Source organism: Microtus ochrogaster, linkage group LG2 (genome assembly GCF_000317375.1).
Source record: "Microtus ochrogaster isolate Prairie Vole_2 linkage group LG2, MicOch1.0, whole genome shotgun sequence".
Taxonomy (NCBI): domain Eukaryota; kingdom Metazoa; phylum Chordata; class Mammalia; order Rodentia; family Cricetidae; genus Microtus; species Microtus ochrogaster.
In genome coordinates this window covers 6,261,999-6,280,016 of record NC_022028.1, presented here as the reverse complement: position 1 = coordinate 6,280,016, position 18,018 = coordinate 6,261,999, and the positions used below count along the sequence as shown (strand labels likewise).

The following is an 18,018-nucleotide window of genomic DNA, read 5'->3' as shown; positions in this document are numbered from 1 at the left end:
TTCCCTCCCCCTTCCCCAATCAAGTCCCCCTCCCTCGTCAGCCCAAAGAGCAATCAGGGTTCCCTGCCGTGTGGAAAGTCCAAGGACCACCCAGCTCCATCCAGGTCTAGTAAGGTGAGCATCCAAACTGTCCAGGCTGGCTTCTAACTCACTATGCAGCGAGGATGACCTTGAACTCTCGATCCTCTTGCAGCTACAGTCTGGATTCTGCAGCGATGAAGACCTAGGGCTTTGTGTATATTAGACAAGGGCTCTGCCAATTAAGCCACGTTGCCAGCCAGAGAAGACATGGAAACAAGAAAGCCAGATTTCCTCAGAAGAGAGTCTCATCAGCTTTAAAAGACTATACAAAAGCTTTGTCAAATAATCACAATAGAGTAACTTAATTTATTCCTTAAGCATCTTTGGGCTCTCCAAATTCTCTGTGGGGGCATATCCATTTTACAATAAAAAATATAAAGCGTGTTATTTTTAAAAGCATCCCGACTGATAAGTATATTTTCCTTCTGCTGATTTAAAGCTATCGTGGCTGTGGCAACTTGTATTTTTATTGGGTTGAAAAACAGGACGGCTGGCAGCACATACAGCTCAGCCCCTCTGTACTTCCACGACAGGCCCATGGGCTCAGACACCACTATCTGACAAAGAGCAGTCTGAGAACAAGAGGAAAGGACTCGGGGAAACGTGGCCAGGAAGGAAATGTAGCTACCAGCTACTTGTTGCTCCTCCAGAAACACTAGAAAGCCGTGGTTCTTTTTTCTTTAACGCTGTCAGATGAGAGCACTGTGACACAATGAGAGAGAGAAGGGAGAGCCAGAGAGACGGGTGGAGAGGAGAGGAGGGTAAGGGCAAAGGGGAACAAGGCTCTCCAGGAAGCCCACACCACAACAGTGCTATTGAGTGTGCTTCCAGACGATGGTATTTTGTTTGGCCCAATGGGTCCTTGTTCCCCGTGATTAGTCTGCACACAGGTAGACTGACTGCTTCCAGGGGCTTAATAACAGTGGTAGGGAGGAGAGATAAACAGCCACCCCAACCTTACAGCCAAGTCAGCCCCATAGCCCCATGGTTGTTGTGGTTTCCTCTCCGAGTATCAGGAACAAGGAAGACAAAGAGTCATCTAATCTGATTCATTATACAGTGGAGTCTGGGGCCTGAGCATCTGGGCTCTGAGGACCGTGGGGGGCCATCTAAGAAGTGGTGATGGTCTTCTTGTCTCATTCCCATTGAGTCTTTGTCAACCCTCTGATGTAGGTGACTTCATTGGTTAATAAAGAAACTGCCTTGGCCCTGATAGGTCAGAAAATTAGGTAGGTGGAGTAGACAGAACAGAATGCTGGGAGGAAGTGAGGCAGACGCCATGCCTCTCTCCTCTTCAGGGCAGATGCGATGAAGCTCCGACCCAAGATGGACATAGGCTAGAATCTTCCTGGTAAGTCACCACCTTGTGGTGCTACACACATTAATAGAAATGGGCCAAGCAGTGTTTATATGAATACAGTTTGTGTGTTGTTATTTCAGGTGAATCTAGCCGGTGTGGGAGCCAGGCAGTGGGAAGCGGCCCGCAGCTCCACACAACAACCCTCCCAGTTCTAAGCTGAAGGGCACTCTGTGTCCTCAGGTCAACTAGAAACCGGCACTGCTGTTCTGAAGATGGGACAAGCCCTCCCCTGGCCAACTCGGAGGGTGCAGTGTTCCTCAGCTTCTGGGATGGTAAGCGTGGACACTGAAGGAAAACCCTTCCCCTCCTTACCCCTGACAAGACTGGCAGTGACACCAAGGGAGGTCCGAGTGCTCTAATTGTCCTCCCCCTGTGTCCTCTGCAGGCAGGAACAGGTGGCTGTCCTAGCCCCCCAGGCACTTTCAGCCTGCATTTCCTACTTCCCACGTTCAAATGCTCAAGGAATTAAATAAAATTAAGAAGTCTCAAAAGTCCCAGAAAACCACTGCAAGGAGACGTCCTATTCACCAGCTGTGTGGCCTTAGGAAAACCACTTCCCTCCTTAGACCCCTGCTTCCTTTTTCATTTCTGAACTAGAAAGCATAGGTTAGGGCACCTCTAAGTTGCTTCCATCCGACTGTCTTACACGCTGCTTGCTTTATTATTGCCATTTCGTCGTCCTAACCCTCACCCCCCCACATGACCCTTTCTCCTTTGCCATATTATCCCCAATTAGTTCACTCAACTAAGGCTCACCAGAGTTATTGTCAGCTACTACCCAATTACGATCTCTCCCTGTGGTGGCGCAATCTGTGCTCACGAAGTGAATTAAGGACTTCGATTCATTAGTGATCCCCCGGAATGAAGCATTAATCACGCAGCCTGGATGCTCCTTGTCAGCCTGTTAAAATGGTTCAACTTAACCCCTTAGCCCCCGTCATGTCCTACACGGCTATCACCACGATCTCTTCTCTACCATGTAACCACTAGCCACAGGTGCCTGGTGGCCTCTAAAAAAGCTCCTGACACCCAAAAGCTGTCCTTCCCACCTAATGCCCCCTCTCCATCTTCTGTAACAACACAAAGGGGTTTCTCAGCTTGCTTGTGGAAATAGCATTTTTCATAATGGTTTCAAGAGCACCCTTCGCTAATCCCAGCTGAAACTAATCGCTATTCCACAAGTTGAACAGCTTGCCACCCAGATCCTGTAAGCAGGAGGGGACTTTAAGAAATAAGTCATACCCAGCGGGGGTATAGTTCAGTTGGTAGTATGCTCATTTAGCATGCAAGAAGTCCCTGGGCTTCATATTCAGCACCACACAGAACTGGGCATGATGGCACATACCTGCAATCCTAGCACTCAGAGGGTGGAGACAGGAGGGTCAGAAGTTCAGGGTCTATAAGAGACTCCATCTTGGAAAAGAGGAGACGTGGGGGGAGGAGGTTATTGGAAAACTGGCTCTAACGAAGTGCCAAGATGAATCTGTATAACCTGCCTGTAATCCACTGCTGAGGAACAAAAGCCCACAGTGCTTAGAGAAGCTGGATTCTGCCATTTCATCACCAACCATACATGAGCGCAAGAAGCTGCCCCTGCCCCTGGGCAGGGTAAGGGTCGGTCAGAAGGGGCTGCCAGGGCATGGAACTCAACAGTGGTCTTACCCTGTGCCTGGACAGCTGTCCTAGGATAAAAGAATGGATGGGACATTCTGTAGACACCACACAATTGATTGAGACCAATAATTTGCTTTCTATTTGAAAATATTCCAGACCCCGGCAGACCCATGACGAACCAGTTAAGCAAAACAAACAAACTGAATTTCCACCAAAGGGCTATCCAAAGGGAATTACAGTTACAAATAAGTCTAAAATGACAACTATGTAGGGAGTGTGATGTTATCTCAAGCTCGTTTCCCCTGCCGTCCAGCTGCTCATATAATGAAGATGAAATTAGATTTCAGACCATCTGCAGGTCCGTGTGGGAATCCCAGCTTGAGCCCTGTCTTCTGTGCCAGGTCAGTGTTTTGTAATATCTGACTCCATTGAATCCACTGGTCTTTATGTTGGAGAACAAGAACGCAGACAATAAAGCAGTAAAGAAGTTAAACCCAGGGCTGGAGAGGTAGCTCAGTGGTTAGGAGCACTGACTGCTCTGGCAGAAAACTGGGGTTCGATTCCCAGGCCCTACAGGGTGACTCACAACCTTTGGTGACTCCAGCTGCGTATGATTCAATACTTTCTTCTGACCCCCACAGGCACCAGACATGCATGCAGCGCACATGCTTGAATGCAGGCAAAACATGCCTACACGTTAATTAAAATTTAAAAAGGAATTTAAATCTATGTTCTCCTTTGATTTGGGATTTGGGTGTGTGTTGTTCGGGGCTTTCTGATAAGGGTTTTTGTTTTTATCTGTTCGATTCTCGAGTTTTTTGTCTGAATCTTTTCTGTTCTCGTGTTGTCTTACTGGTGATTGGGTGCGGTCATGTCGTTTTGTTGGTCGTTGGGGGGGGACGGGGCGGTGCGTTGATGGAGTTCTATTAAAGTGTCGGGGAGGTGCTGGAATTATATTAACGTCTTTGCTTTCATTGGGAGTAGGGGTAGGCTTCTTTTTTTTCTTGAATGGGGGGGTAGGCTTCTTTTGAATCTTACTTTATTGTTGCTTATTTTTTTGTGTGTTTGTTTGTTTTTGTTTGTTTGTGTGTGTGTGTGTGTGTGTGTGTGTGTGTGTGTGTGAGAGGCCAGAGGGTCGTCAGATCCCTTGGAGCTAGAATTACAGACAGTTGTGAGCCGCCTGTTGCTGGTGCTGGGACTCGAACTGAGGGACTCTGCAGAAGCAATACGCTCTCTGAACCACTGAACCATCCCTCCAACCCGAACAATGACTTTTAAATCCACTTTTGAAGTGTGAATTCTTGTTGGACCCAATTCAGAAATAAACCAAATTTACTGACAATTTTTTTTTCCAGATTAAAAAAAAAAAACCATACATAGATGGAACTGGCATGTCGTCGATTCATCCCCAAGCCTTTCGGGAAAACTTGGTCAGCTGTCTGAGACACAGAAATGGGAACATGGATTGGAAAGAGCCACATATATAGAGATAAAGCAAGTATATTGAAATAGAAAGAATTGTTGCCAAGCCTCTTATCTTCCCTTCTCTCTTCCTCTGCAGCTCAGCCCAGACCTCGGGAGACATGTGAGGAGTATATTTATTGCATGAGGAAGGAACCGAGCTGACACGTCCAGTCTAGATGACCAATTAGCAGGCGGCCAGCACAGGCCCTCTGCTGCTGCTGTCTGCTCTCCCTGGAGTCACTGAAGGTCATGGGATGGAGTAGGAACAGGAACACAAGCCCGGATGGGACTCCCTGGGAACTCCAAGGCAAAGCCACAGATGAAGCATAGATGTGTCTAACTGGAGAATCTGGGAGCCAGTGCAAGCTGGTAGCATCAGTTTGCCCACCATGGAGAGAAACTTCAGGTTAACCGGGCTAGCTCGTGCCTGAAGCCGCTGGGAAATTACCTGAAGAGACAACTCCACCCACCTTGATTAGTTGAGGCCACGATTTGGTTACAACTGAAGTCTTACTGAAGACTGCAGGTAGGCTAGCCAGCGGTCAATTGGCCATGGTAGGTCCCGACTTAAAGCCAGGGGGTTAGCAGTATTGCTTCCACGAATACTGACCATTCCTCAGAGTTAGCTTCAATAGGGACCTCAAAGATGACATTTAACTCAAAGTGTGAACGGTCAATCTTTGCCCTAAGCAAAAGAACTCTCCTTTTTCCTGGGTACACAGAGGAAAAGCTGCAGGAAGCCACAAGATGTGCTTCAAAAGCTTCCAAAGCTGGTAAGAACCAGCTGGCTCCAGGGGGAGGGAGGCAGGGCCCCGCCCAGCTGCTTGGGTGGACGTCTGCAAGCTGTCCCGACTGCAAGGGGACACTGCTCGCTGTGGTGGCCCTGAGCTGACTCACTGACTAACTTTCTCAGTAAAGGAAGTGAGGATGAGAGCAAGCGGGCTTTCTGGGTTCTGAGTGGGAACCCACTCACATCTTAGGATAGTATTGCCAAGCTCAGCACCATTAGGACACTGGGAGGTTATGTTGTTAGAAATAAGGGGTTCCCCTCAGTGCAGTCTAGACAGGTCTAACCTTGAAAACACGTTGCACAAGCTTTCTTAAAAGCTTGCCTGAGGACCTGATATCCAACGGCGATCATGTTGGGGTCAGACAGCGATGTGAAGTTGGTTCTCTCGTCCACCCTGTAGTGATGGATGGAGTGCAAGTACCCGGGTGTGGCAGCGGTGCCTCTACCCTCTGAGCCACTTCAGAGGTCCTCCGTTAGGTTTTATGAGCTTGACAGATGAGTATTGCTTAACAAATTCATTGAGTTGTGCTGTTATAACCTCAACCACCCGGTTTCCACACTAACGGCAGCCCTCTGAGATGTCAAGGTTTCAGTGGCTCTGACTCTGTCCCCATAGCGGTTAGCCAGTGTATGACCATTTCCTGTACACTGCTCCTTGAGTCTGTATGTACACAGCACCAATAAGCAGGAGCAAACAGTCTCAGCTTGCACATTTGAGGGCAGCAACCAAAGCTGACTCGCTCCTTTGATAAGTGTGTAGATGCCCACAGCTGACCTCACCTGTTTTGGCATTGGGTGGCTTCGACCCTAGCTATAGCGGGTATCACCAGCAGTGCGCATTCTAGGGTTTGCATCTGCGTAGAAGGGAAACAGTCCCGAAACCAGAAGAATGCATCACGCCATGCCCTCCTCCTCTCTGCCAGCCTGAAGCTGGACACGTTTAAAGTCCTCAGTTTCCCCCGAATGCCAACTGGCTTGTCTCTGACTCTGTGCACATTCTTTTTTGAGGACATTCATCCTGTGCCGTAGACCATCTCCTCCAGCCGTATGTGCCTCATGGATCAGGAGCAGATCAGAACATCACACACTGTTCACAACTCAAAGGACGGCATGCAGGCTCTCTGCCGGGTCTGGCCGTGCTCGCTGAAGCCGTCGCCAAGACACCCAGGATTTCACTCTGAGGAAGACTTGCGTACATCCTCTGTGTTCTCCGCCACTTTCAGGAGCACCTTGCCTACAGATGGGATTGTAAAGACACAAAGTAACCCCGCCCCTTCACGGTTGGCGATGAATTATTTTAATGATAGGCCATTCTGCTCTTTCTGACTCACTCCTGGAGGTAAGTGGCTGTCTCCCCAGGGATGAATTTTACAGGGAAATCAAAGCGATATTGTCTGTCCTTCAGGGAAAATGTTGAAATTAATGCCTGTACGGTAATCAAACCTACTTCAGATCAGATGAGATGCGATTTCCCCATGAGCTAGTGACTGGCTAGTGACATAGGGTTGTAACTAATTAGAGGACCATCGTGAAATGCAGGATCATAGCCTGGCCAAGCTGGAAGCCATCAGCTTGTCTCCACACGTGTTTGGGCTTCAGTCATGATGGTGAAATAAGCGTTAAAGAAACTCTTTTCTATAATGTTGATTCTGATTTCTTCCCGTGAGCTTTTGGAGAAGGCCAGAAAGGATGGGGACTGAAAGGATGGAAAATGTCATTGCTAACATACTTAGTCTTTCGGGGATACTGAGTCACCATCTGGGGGGAGGGGAGGGGAGTGTCGGGGTCCAGTGCGAGCCCGGAGTAAAAGGAAGATCTTCAAAAGCCCACTCTAACGTCTCCATAGCAGTTTCAAAGACGATAGTCTAAACATCTGTCCCACACACTTGTCCTCCTTACAAACACCGCAGCACAGAGGGGACAGCCCGCTGGTTTGTCCTTTGCTGCTGTTCAGGGCGTGTCTCAGGGCCGGGCACGGTGCTCAGCACACAAGAGACACTGGATTAATGCTTACTAAATAAAGTACCTGTGTAAAAAACCCTACCCTTCAAAGCAATGACAACCATAAAATAATATGAATAAGTAATAAAATAAAACCAGAATAATAACAGTAATAATAAGAAGTGTGTGTGTGCAGGTACATGCGAGTGTTAGGTGTAGCGCTATTATGACTCTGTTTCTGGGAGGAAGGGCTAGCTCAGTCAGCAAAATGTAATCGTGAGGACTTAAGTTTGGACTTCAGAAGTCGCATGAGAAAAGCCACAGGTGTTGGTAAAAGACAAGCCGATCCCTGAGCTCGTTGGCCAGCCAGCCTAGCTGAATCGGTGAGCTTCAGGCTCAGGGAGAGACTGTGACACACAATGAAGGTGGAGAGTGACAGAGAAAGGTCACTGACACCAACCTCTGGCCTCTAGGAAGGTGTGAATACATACGTGTGTCCTTACACAAACCACACCAAGGGTAAAGTCCATACAACACACATGGGGGTGGAAGTAGTTTTTAAAAAAGAATCTATTTCTCTGGTTTTTCTACTCATGATCTATACATAGGGCAAATTCAATTTCTGTATTTCGCTGGTTCTGTATTTTAACATCCAACAGCAGGGCTGTATCTTTCAACTACAGCTGGTGGTGTTTCTATCTTGTTTTCAGGGGCACACCCCTAGTGCACTTTATGATCAAGCTAGAATCCAATGAAAAACAGTAACATCTGGGAACCATGACACCTACATACACTGCTCACTGAGCACAGAGGGCCAAACATCTGAAATGTGATGGACGGAGTCTGAGCAAATGCTGCTCTACTTCCCCTTGTTTCCGTTATGGGCTCATTGTTCTAAAAGGAAAGAGCAGAGTCACTAAGATCCATGTCAGCACAGACTGTGCATGCACCTCTCTATCCATGTCAACACAGGACTGGGTGCATACATCCCTCTAGTTTTGGCAAGCTTTACAAAGCTGTCTGGAAGAAACTGAGGCGTGGAGACAGAACTTGGCTTGCCAAGGTCACAAAGGGAGGGAGTGTGGGAAACAAAACTCAACTCTAATCAAGAGGAAGCCCAAATTTTGGATTTATTTATTCCATTACATGTTATTCACACTTCTAAGCCCCTGCATTTGATGTGGAGAGGACACTGGAACCTCGCCCTTTGTATTTTTCTCACTACTGACCAGTTCAAAGTTTTTGTAAAGCTTGCTATTGAGCCACAGAAAACGGGATGTAAGAAAACACGCATCCTTTGCAATGGTGATGGGATGAGACATCCCTACTGTGAACAGGCAGATGTGACTGCCTGCTGGCAGGAAGAGAAGTCTCGGGGAGGAAGACCAAAAACAGTGTTGAGCGAAACCAGCATCCTGTCCTAAGATGAACAAGCCTGCATCAGCTTTCGTTTCCTAGCTGTGCTGGACTTAGAACGTCCTGATACTATACTCTCACACACACGCATTTCCAATGGAACACCTGCTCATGCCTGTGAATTGTAATTACCAGTCCTTGCACACTCGCCTTCACCCTGGAGAGGGAGCACTTTGAGAGGCAGGGACCACCTTTCTTCCTCGCCTGGTATCAGGCCAGCAGCGAGTACCTGCAGCACTAGCAGGAATAACCATGAAACTTTGTAGAGAACATTTTGACACGTGTTTCGTTTATGGACTTGTTTGTTTGACAGGTTATTCTGTGTATCCTGGCTGAACTGGGGAACCCAGACTGGCCTCAAACACTTGGCAATCCTCCTGTTTCAGCCTCCTGTGCTGGAACTATAGATGTGAGCCACATGTTCAGCAGAGACTTTGAGATATGGTAATAAGTAAGCCAGCCCAAAAGGCCGTTACAAGTCTAAAGTCTTTTCGCTGACCTGGCTCTTCAAGCTCCGTGGCCAGCAACACGAAACATACCTGAGTGCACACCTGAGCCTGAATGTTTCAGCAATCCCTCTGGACTGTCTTCCCTTGCTACACTGGAAGTTCCCCAGAGCCCATAGTCATACCCTGTGATTCAGCAGCATCCTTAAATGACCCTCTATGCTGTAGCTGTGACACAGCTAAGAAGAGCAGGGTCTAGGTCCATGCAAGTCTGGCTAACAGCTTGGATCTTAGGTCCTTAAGCCTGAAGACAATAAGTACTATTTTCTAGAAAATTAACAACAACAACAACAACAACAACAACAACAACAATACAGCATAAAAACAAACAAACAAACAAATAAAAAACCAAACTCATTTGAATCCCTAAAAAGTCTCCTGAAAATGTCCAGCTGGTATTTGCCTCAGCTCACGCTCGCTGAATTTCTGAAAATAGCTAGTCCCATAGATAAGGACAGCTGCATCCTGCAGCTTGGCAGCAAAAGCCAGGAGCTGTGGTCTCTCAGCAGCCAGAACAGCAGCGTCCCAGTCCCTCCCTAGCCCTTGGATTCTCCCAGCTGCTAGAGCAAAACTGCCCAGTGTCCAAGAGAAAGGCTACTATGCAAGACAGGGAGGGGAGGGCTGGGGGAGGCTGGGACGGGAGGAGGAACATAGCATGTAAGCATGGCCAAGCACTCTGATCCTGAGAGGGTTATTTCTTCTATGTTGTTCTAGAAAGGCCGAAGGGTCCCTAAGGATAAGGAATCATTCAAGTAAGAAACAATGACATCAGCTGAGTTCCATGGCTGTTAAATCACAGTGTGGTCTCACCTACCCACGTCACTAGGCAAAGAGGAAGTGAGCAGACAGCCAGGCTCAACCGCCCAGCACCACACCACGCTCAGCAAGCAGCTGGTCACATGTTAGATCAGCTAAACTTGCAATGCTTCTCTCACTCCTCCCTCCTCCCTCTTTCCCTCGTCTCTATCCTCCTCCCTTTCCTCGCCTCTGCTGTGTTGGCCTAGGCCACCCACAGATCTGCAGGCCTCCTGCAGCAGCCTGCTAAGAATCATAGGATGGTCTACTACACTTCAGTTTCTGTTAGATTTATTTTTATTTTATGTGTACAATGTTTACCTTCATATATGTATGTGTGGTGTAGGAGGTTCTTCTGTTCATGTGTTGTTTTCATTGGTTAATGAAAAGAGAGACTGCTTTGGGCCTGATAGGGTAGAGCTTAGGTAGGCGGAGAAGACAGAACTGAATGCTGGGAAGAAGAGCAGAGTGGGAGAAGTCATGGATTCTCTGCCTGAGATGGACGCCGGTTGGAATCTCCGGCAAGCCACTGGCACATGGCGATACACAGATTAATGGAAACGGGTTAAACTAATATGTAAGAGTTAGCCAATAAGAAGTTAGAGCTAATGGCCAAGCAGTGTTTTAATTAATACAACTTCTGTGTGGTTATTTCGGGTGCAAGCTAGCCAGGCAGCCAGGACAAACAAAGGGCCCCCTCCCCTGCAACATATGTGTATCTGGTGCCCACAGAAGCCAAGAGGCATCAGACCCTATAAAACAGGAGTTAGAGATAGTGTAATCTCTATGAGGTGCTGGGAACTGAGGCTGGATCCTACAAGAGCAGCAGGGGCTGTTAAATGCTGAGACATCTCTCCAGCCCCTTAATTAAAAAAATATTGTTTAAAAAACAGCAACAAAAAAATGCTAAGCAATGGCGGTGCCCACCTTTAATCCAGCACTCAGGAAACAGAAGCAGGAGAATCTCGAGTTCAAGGCCAGGCTGATCTATAGAGTGAGTTTCTGGACAGCCAGGGCTATATAGAGAAACCCTAACTCAAATAAAAACCAAACCAAATCAAACATATTATTATTGTTTTAAGACAGGATCTCTCTCTAGAGCACTGATAGTCCCGGACTCAATGTGTAGAACAAGCTGACCTCAAACTCAGAGATCTGCCTGCCTCTGCCTCCTGACAGCTGGGGTTACATGGTGAGACCCAGTTTAAAAGAAAAAAGTTAAAACGAAATAATAAAAAGTTCTGGTACACAAATCATGGTATCAGAGTGTTGCAGAAGTGAGCTACTAGCCATTGCTCTCACGCCTCGTCTTCAATATCCCAGAGCACGGCCAGTCAGCAGCCCAGTCAGCTCTGGTAAGCAGTTTTTCAGGTGTGAAGAGTATGGCCTTGAATTCCCATGCAAACACACAGATTTCACCCAGGGCTTCCAGTGGAGAAAAAAAACCAGTCTCTACTCTACCCCCACACTTCACTGAAGGAAGGGAAGGGGATAGTAAAGAAAAGACTAGTCAACAAATATTACACTCACTCAGCCTATCTGCATTCACAAGGGGCCAAAAATAAAAGGAGGGGAAAAGAAGAAAAAATAAGGTTCAACCAGCCAATGTGATGTCATGCTTCTTCTCTTGAGAGCTAAGAAGGAAAAAGCGTTATCTCCTCACACACCTTTATTTCCTCACGAGGGGAAGCATTCCAGGCGGCCTAGAAGCACTCGCTCTTGCTCTTTCAGGCAGGAACGCAATAAATATTTACAGTCAGCTGTCTTTTCTAGTCCTTGGCCACTGAACTCAGGCCGACTCCGCCTTGATGGACCTTCCACTTCCAGCAGCCTGGAAACCCGCTGAGCCTCCCTGCCCAAAACTATGTGACCCCAGCCTTCGGGATTTAAAAGGCCCATTATGCGTGTGAGTTGGAGCTGGTTAGGAAGAAGTTGGGAAGTCATTCCATCTAAAAAGAAATAAACATACATGGCCTACTTTCTGGCAGCCACACCACATTCATCCCCAAAGCAAGCCACGAGCATCATGTTTTATCACAAAGAAACTGAGGCAGAGAAGGCAGTGGTGGACAGGGGGTCCTCAAAGTAATCATACCAAGGAATTTAGCCCGTCACTCATCTCCACACCCCTGTTCTGACTGGAACTTTAATGGCTGTTTCCAAGAACACCAAGTACATTCTCCCTCCGTCCTCCTGGACTGCACTCTTTGATGACACAGGTCTGTGTGAGTTACTTCTGGTCAACTGTAAGTTCCCTTGACTGCCTTACTCATCTGGGGGCCCAAAGTGCCTAGCATCATACTGTGCTCATAAACTCTCAGATAACAGAGATTTCAAGACAAAATCCACATCATCTCCTAGCTGTTCCAGGGCGATATGGAGGCTGCAGAAAAGACAGCAGAAAAGGGCCAAGGAGCACAACACAAACTCTGACTTTGGAAGGACACGCTCATCGGGTTTTGCAGGGCAGTGTGCTTACAGCACAAAAATTCTTTTAAACATCTTTAAGATGATGATGATGATGACGATGATGATTTTTAAAGACAGAATACCCCAGGGTGGCCTCAAACTCTCTCTATAACCAAGGATGATCTTGAACTCCTGATCCTCCTGCCGCTTTCTCTGGAGTTCGGGGATGACAGGCCTGGGTCCAGTGTGCCTGACTTATGCAGTGCTGGGGGTGGAACCCAGGACTGTTCGAACACCAGTCAGTCTCTCTAGCCATTCAGCCACATTCCCAGACCTCTACAATATTGTAAATGAAAACAAACATGAGAGAAAGATAAATAGGATTAAAGTTTTCTGGAAAATGGCAAAAAGCACACATCAGTAATGTACTTTGTAGCTGAAGTATGCTATAGTCCTCACGGTATTCATTAAAAATACGGTAAATCTTTAATCGCAGCTCTCAGGAGGCAGAGCTCTGAGTTCAAGGCCAGCCTGGTTTACAGAGCTAGTCTCAGGACAGCCAGGGATATGCAGAAAACCGGACTCAAAAAAAACAAAAAACAAATATGTGTGTGTATGAATTATACCAGATTCATGTATATACCATGTGTATGGTATTATACAGATATATGGTAAATGTGTGGTGTGTGTTTATATATGGTATTATATACATATATATTAAATGTGTTATATGTATAAATACAGCATTTTATATATATATACACACATGTGCGTGTTAAATGTGGTGTGTATGTGTGTGCGTGTTGTGTGTATGCTCATGCCGTGTAAGATGAACAGGCTTCTTGCAGTAGGAATATGCATCTTTGCACGCTGGGTGCACACGCGTGAGGAGATCAAAGGCTGACGTCTTAGTCACACTGCACCACTAGTTTTGACGCAGGGTCTCTCGCTGAACCCACACTTCACTGATTCAGCTAGACTAGCTAGCCAGTAAGCTTCAGGAATCCCCCTGCCTCTATCCACTGCCTCTATCCACAGCTCAGGGGTTACAAGTGCACCTGGCCAGGCCTTACTTTTTCCCATGTGGTCAAGAAAAGCTTGAGGAAACACCCAGACAAGCACACAGAGAGAAAAACCCTCCACGAAGCAGAGGGGGACCCAGGAAGCCAAAGCCTGAAGTTTAGGGAGGTTTTATTTATTAATTTTTGGCGAGGGAGACAGGGTTTTTCTATGTAACCCTGGCTAGCCTTAAACTCAACAGGTACATCAGGCTGGCTCCACCTTACAGAGGTCCCCCTGCCTCCGCCTCCCAAGTGCTGGGATTAAAAGCATGCACCACCATGACCAGCCACTTTTTAAGTGGATTCTGGGCATCTGAACTTGGGACCTTAAGTTGTGTGGCAGGCACTTTACTGACTGAGTCATCTCCCCTTAATCAAAGACAGATTTTAGATAAAATTACACACAAAATGAAGTCAAAGGCGACAAAAGAGAGGTAACACACTTTAGAATGCAAGAATGTTACATTTTTTTAAAAATAGCTTTGTTTGTGGGAGAGGTGCTGGAAGGACTCAGCAGATCAAAGTACTTGCCTTCCTTTAGTGGACTGGAATCCATTATCAGCACCCAGTATCAACACTCAACACTGGGCAACCCTTGACTTCCTGTACCTGCAGTTTCTTGGGAGTGTGTGTGTGTGTGTGTGTGTGTGTGCATTTAAACAGATGTGTAAAAAAAAAAAAACCCATTCAACCGTTTAGTTACTTCTCTCAAATGTACACGCCTGGAAGAAGAGACACAATTCTGGAAGATCCGGGTTCAGTTTAGACATTGGTCTTAGAATGCCTGCAGAATGCACTTCACATCTCAGATGAAGAAAGAGTCAGGCCCAGGATGGACTTGACAGTGGCTACCATGGTTCATACCGGACCAGCTGTTCTGGACGGAGGTAACGAAAAGCCACAGGAATGCCGACCTTTGAAAGGCAGCCTAATGTAGGTGTTCTCAGCCTCACGAACAAGAAGAAACATTAACCATTTAAAATGAGTCATTTTTACGCATTAAGAGTCCATTAACTCCTGGGGCAAAGTCCTGAATCCCCAGAAGTCCCACAATACACAGGGAAAACAATTCCACCAGAAAATGTGGCGAGTGAGTCTTAATTGTACCCCCTGCTTTCCAGGTCTCTTGCTCGACTTGGTAAACCTCAAAGAGAAGCTATGGATGGCGGACTGTTCCATACTGTGCATTTGTTAAGAACTGGCAGCCAGGAATCAGGCTTTGTTAGCTCCTAAAATTAGTTAAGAATCAGACCCAGAATGTTGCAATACAATGATGCACATTGTTAAAACATGCAATAAGAAGCTTAGTATTGTGCAACCAGCATGCACCGTAATACCTAGGGGACAGAAAAATCAAGCTGGGAGCTATAGAATGCTATCATACCGTGGCCTCTCAAAATACAAATTAAAAAAAATTAGATGTGGTTAAAAATTTTTTGAGTACAGAGGAGGTGAGAGATAGGAAAGAAGTGTGTATAAGGTTAGCATATAGGAAGACACTTTGGGTTTTAATTCATTCTTATAAGTTTCTTTCGCCTTTTAGCTAATGAAACTTTCCATCTTTGGATACCCAGTCATCTCTTTTTACTTATTTGTCTAGTTTTTTGGTTTTTGAGCCAGTCTCACTATGTAGCCCTGGATGTCCTAAAACTCACCATGTAGACCAGGCTGGCTTTGAGATCCACCTGCCTCTGCCTCTCAAATTCAGGGATGGAGTAAAGGCGTGAATAACCACACGCCACAGTGACCTCTTAGCTTCTGCGACCATCACAGACTTGGGATAGCCAAAACTCAAACAGTAGCTTAACTTGCATTATCTTTCTCCTAGGTGTCGTCAAGGAGATCTGGCAGTTTATTCCAAATATCTGCACCCATCTTCAGTGTTCCGTTGTCTGACCAGTTCTTTCCCTCATAGCCAACACTCATGAAAGTGTATATACCAACTCTGCACTCCCTCTCTTTCAACTGCAAGTATCTTATTTAAGTGGAGGATAAATATTTTTCTTGCCTTTCCAAACCCAACCATTTAAGAGCCCAGCTGTGGCTGTGTATGATACTTCCAAAAAATGTCTCAAAATTCACAACACAGCCTTGTAACACATCCGTGTGTGCCTTTTAATTTTTATAACTGGCTTCTTAGTAAACTTTTTTTTCTGAAGTTCTACATTTCAAAGACGTTAAAAATATACTAAGAACTTTGAAAGCCACCTTCAAAGTGAGTCAACACATAAACATTTGTATCCTAACATTGCTATTAAAAATAAAACTCACCTGACCAATGTTTGCACTACTAATGGAGAGGCATTGCACTGGTACTGTAAAAAGATAAAGATATGTAACCCCAAGTCCCTTGTTGTACAAAATTTGGTGCAGAATGGTCAAGAATTGAGTTAATGTGGTGAACTAATTTCTACTCAGCTCTTGTAAAAAATGGATTTGAACCTCTGAAGGCATAACACATGCAGAATGGCCTTTGACCTCAAGTGGGTTTTATCATGTCTTAATGGCAGAATACATCCCCAAAGTTTAGTCAAAGTCTATTTGAAATATGATCCAATACCAAAATTTCTACTTAAGTTCATGCTTTTTAGGGAACCATTAGATAACGAATGGCTGGGTGAAACGAGTTACATGATAATAATAATTACCACGCTAGAATAACACCAATATCTCAGGCATCTTACACTCCATAGTTATGCTGTTGTTATTAATGACCATAAGGAAGGTTTGCAAATATGATCAGTGTCAGACAAACTGGATGCAACTTATCTCTGATCATTCCTCTAACACGTGTCAGAGACAGGATCTGGATCCAGTGTTTGCTTCCAAAATTAGTGCTCACTGACATCAATACCATATACACCTGGGATTTCCTCAGGCTTGGTGAGGGCAGTTGACTAACCAATTGCTGTCGGCTATTCCACAAGCAAAGAGGGCCTCTGTAACTAAGCCAGAAAACTCACATGAGTGCGTGCACACCCTCTGGAAGAGGAAGGGTTCCCTGTTTGGTTTTGTTCAAGACATGCAATGCAAAATGAGGTTTTAAATTGATTTTAGCAAACAATAGTTCTGGCCACATAGGTTGATTCTAGAACATACTTCCAAACATAAGGATTCTCAACTCCACACAAGACATTCGGAAAGCTTTAAAAGGAGGTGATTCACAATAGGTGATGTCCTCCTCAGATACTCTGTGTGACAGGTGTGCAGTGGGGTTCCAAGCATCAAACAATGACAGAAATCCCATGCAGACGGTAAACCACAGCCACTGAAGACTTCTGCCCTAAAGAGCAGAGGTGTGGTTGAGTGTGTGCGTGCGCATGTGCGTAAGCACTTGGCAAGCACGCTTACCCAAACACCTAAGATCAGCTGTTTTCCCTTGCAAACATACCTGATGAAGTGTGAAGTTCAAAGCCAAACAGATTAGAGGCAAAGCAAACAACTGTACAGGGCTTTATTACCTGCGTGGTATCTTCCATCAGCCCACGAATCTTCTCCACCACGTCATTGCGTCGGTGTTGGCGCAGGGCGCTGATTAGCTGGGCAAGGCTGGCCTCGGGGCCACGGATGGTCCAGTGCTGCAGGGCTGCGTAAGCTCGCTCGTGGTCTGCGGTGTATCCATTGGAGAAAGCAGCCACCTCCCTCTCGCTGGCATTGCAAAGAAACTGATAGATGTCCTTCCACTGGCTGCCCACCTGGGCTGCTACAAGCTTCAAGATGTCAATACCTATGCCAGGGATGAGAGAAATTAAAATAAGTAAACACAAGCATGTCTTAGCCGGAAGCTTTCCTGTTGCGCTCTATCAGCTCCATCTTCTTTCTGTAAGTACTTGGCATACACAGTCCACCTTGGGACAGCTAGGTGACATTATAAGCTTTACTTTGTGTACTTTGTGAGGGAGAGATGTGGATCAGTGGTCGAGCACTTGCCTAGCATGCAGGAGGTGCTGTATTAGATTCCTAACAGCACAAACACACAAACACATATAGACACACACACACACACACACACACACACACACACACAGACATACAGACACACAGACACAGAATCAATCAATAAATAACGAGCCTTTAAACAACAGGTTAGCTTCCTGAATACACATCAAAAGAAGAGCTCATCTCAGAGGCACAACAAATCCTCCCCCAAGAGTCGCTTTCGAAAGCCAAACCAATCAAGACAACCAGTGATTCCTTTGTTACAACTAAATACAACTGCAACGAAAGCAATCAGACCAGAATCAAGAAATTCAAAAAAATAGAAACCACAAATGAAGACTTTAGTGTACTTTACACAGCCTTGGCTAAATAACATGCACATTCTAGGACCAGTGTCTTTTATGTCAACTGACCACATACCCCATTGCCCCAGCCCAGGGGAGCCACTGTGTAAGCACGTACACTAGGAGGCTGAGAGTTGGTCCAGCAATGAAAAGCTCATATTGGCTCTGCAGAAGACCCAAGTTCTGGAACCCACAAACACCTGTAACTCCAGCTCCAGGGGATCTTTAACCTTCTTCTATCCTCTGAGGCCACTACACCCGAGAGAGAGAGAGAGAGAGAGAGAGAGAGAGAGAGAGA

At 46.1% G+C, this 18,018-nt stretch overlaps 1 protein-coding gene across 1 annotated transcript in view; it reads right to left on the bottom strand.

The window, feature by feature from the left end:
• The window catches only part of Tnfrsf21 (TNF receptor superfamily member 21), a 66,509-nt gene that overhangs the window by 6,398 nt on the left and 42,093 nt on the right, over positions 1-18,018 (bottom strand). Inside the window, exon 4 of the mRNA XM_005359792.3 lies at positions 16,899-17,164. Within this exon, the coding sequence (XP_005359849.1) occupies positions 16,899-17,164 (266 nt within the window). The remainder of the gene's footprint in view (positions 1-16,898; positions 17,165-18,018) is intronic.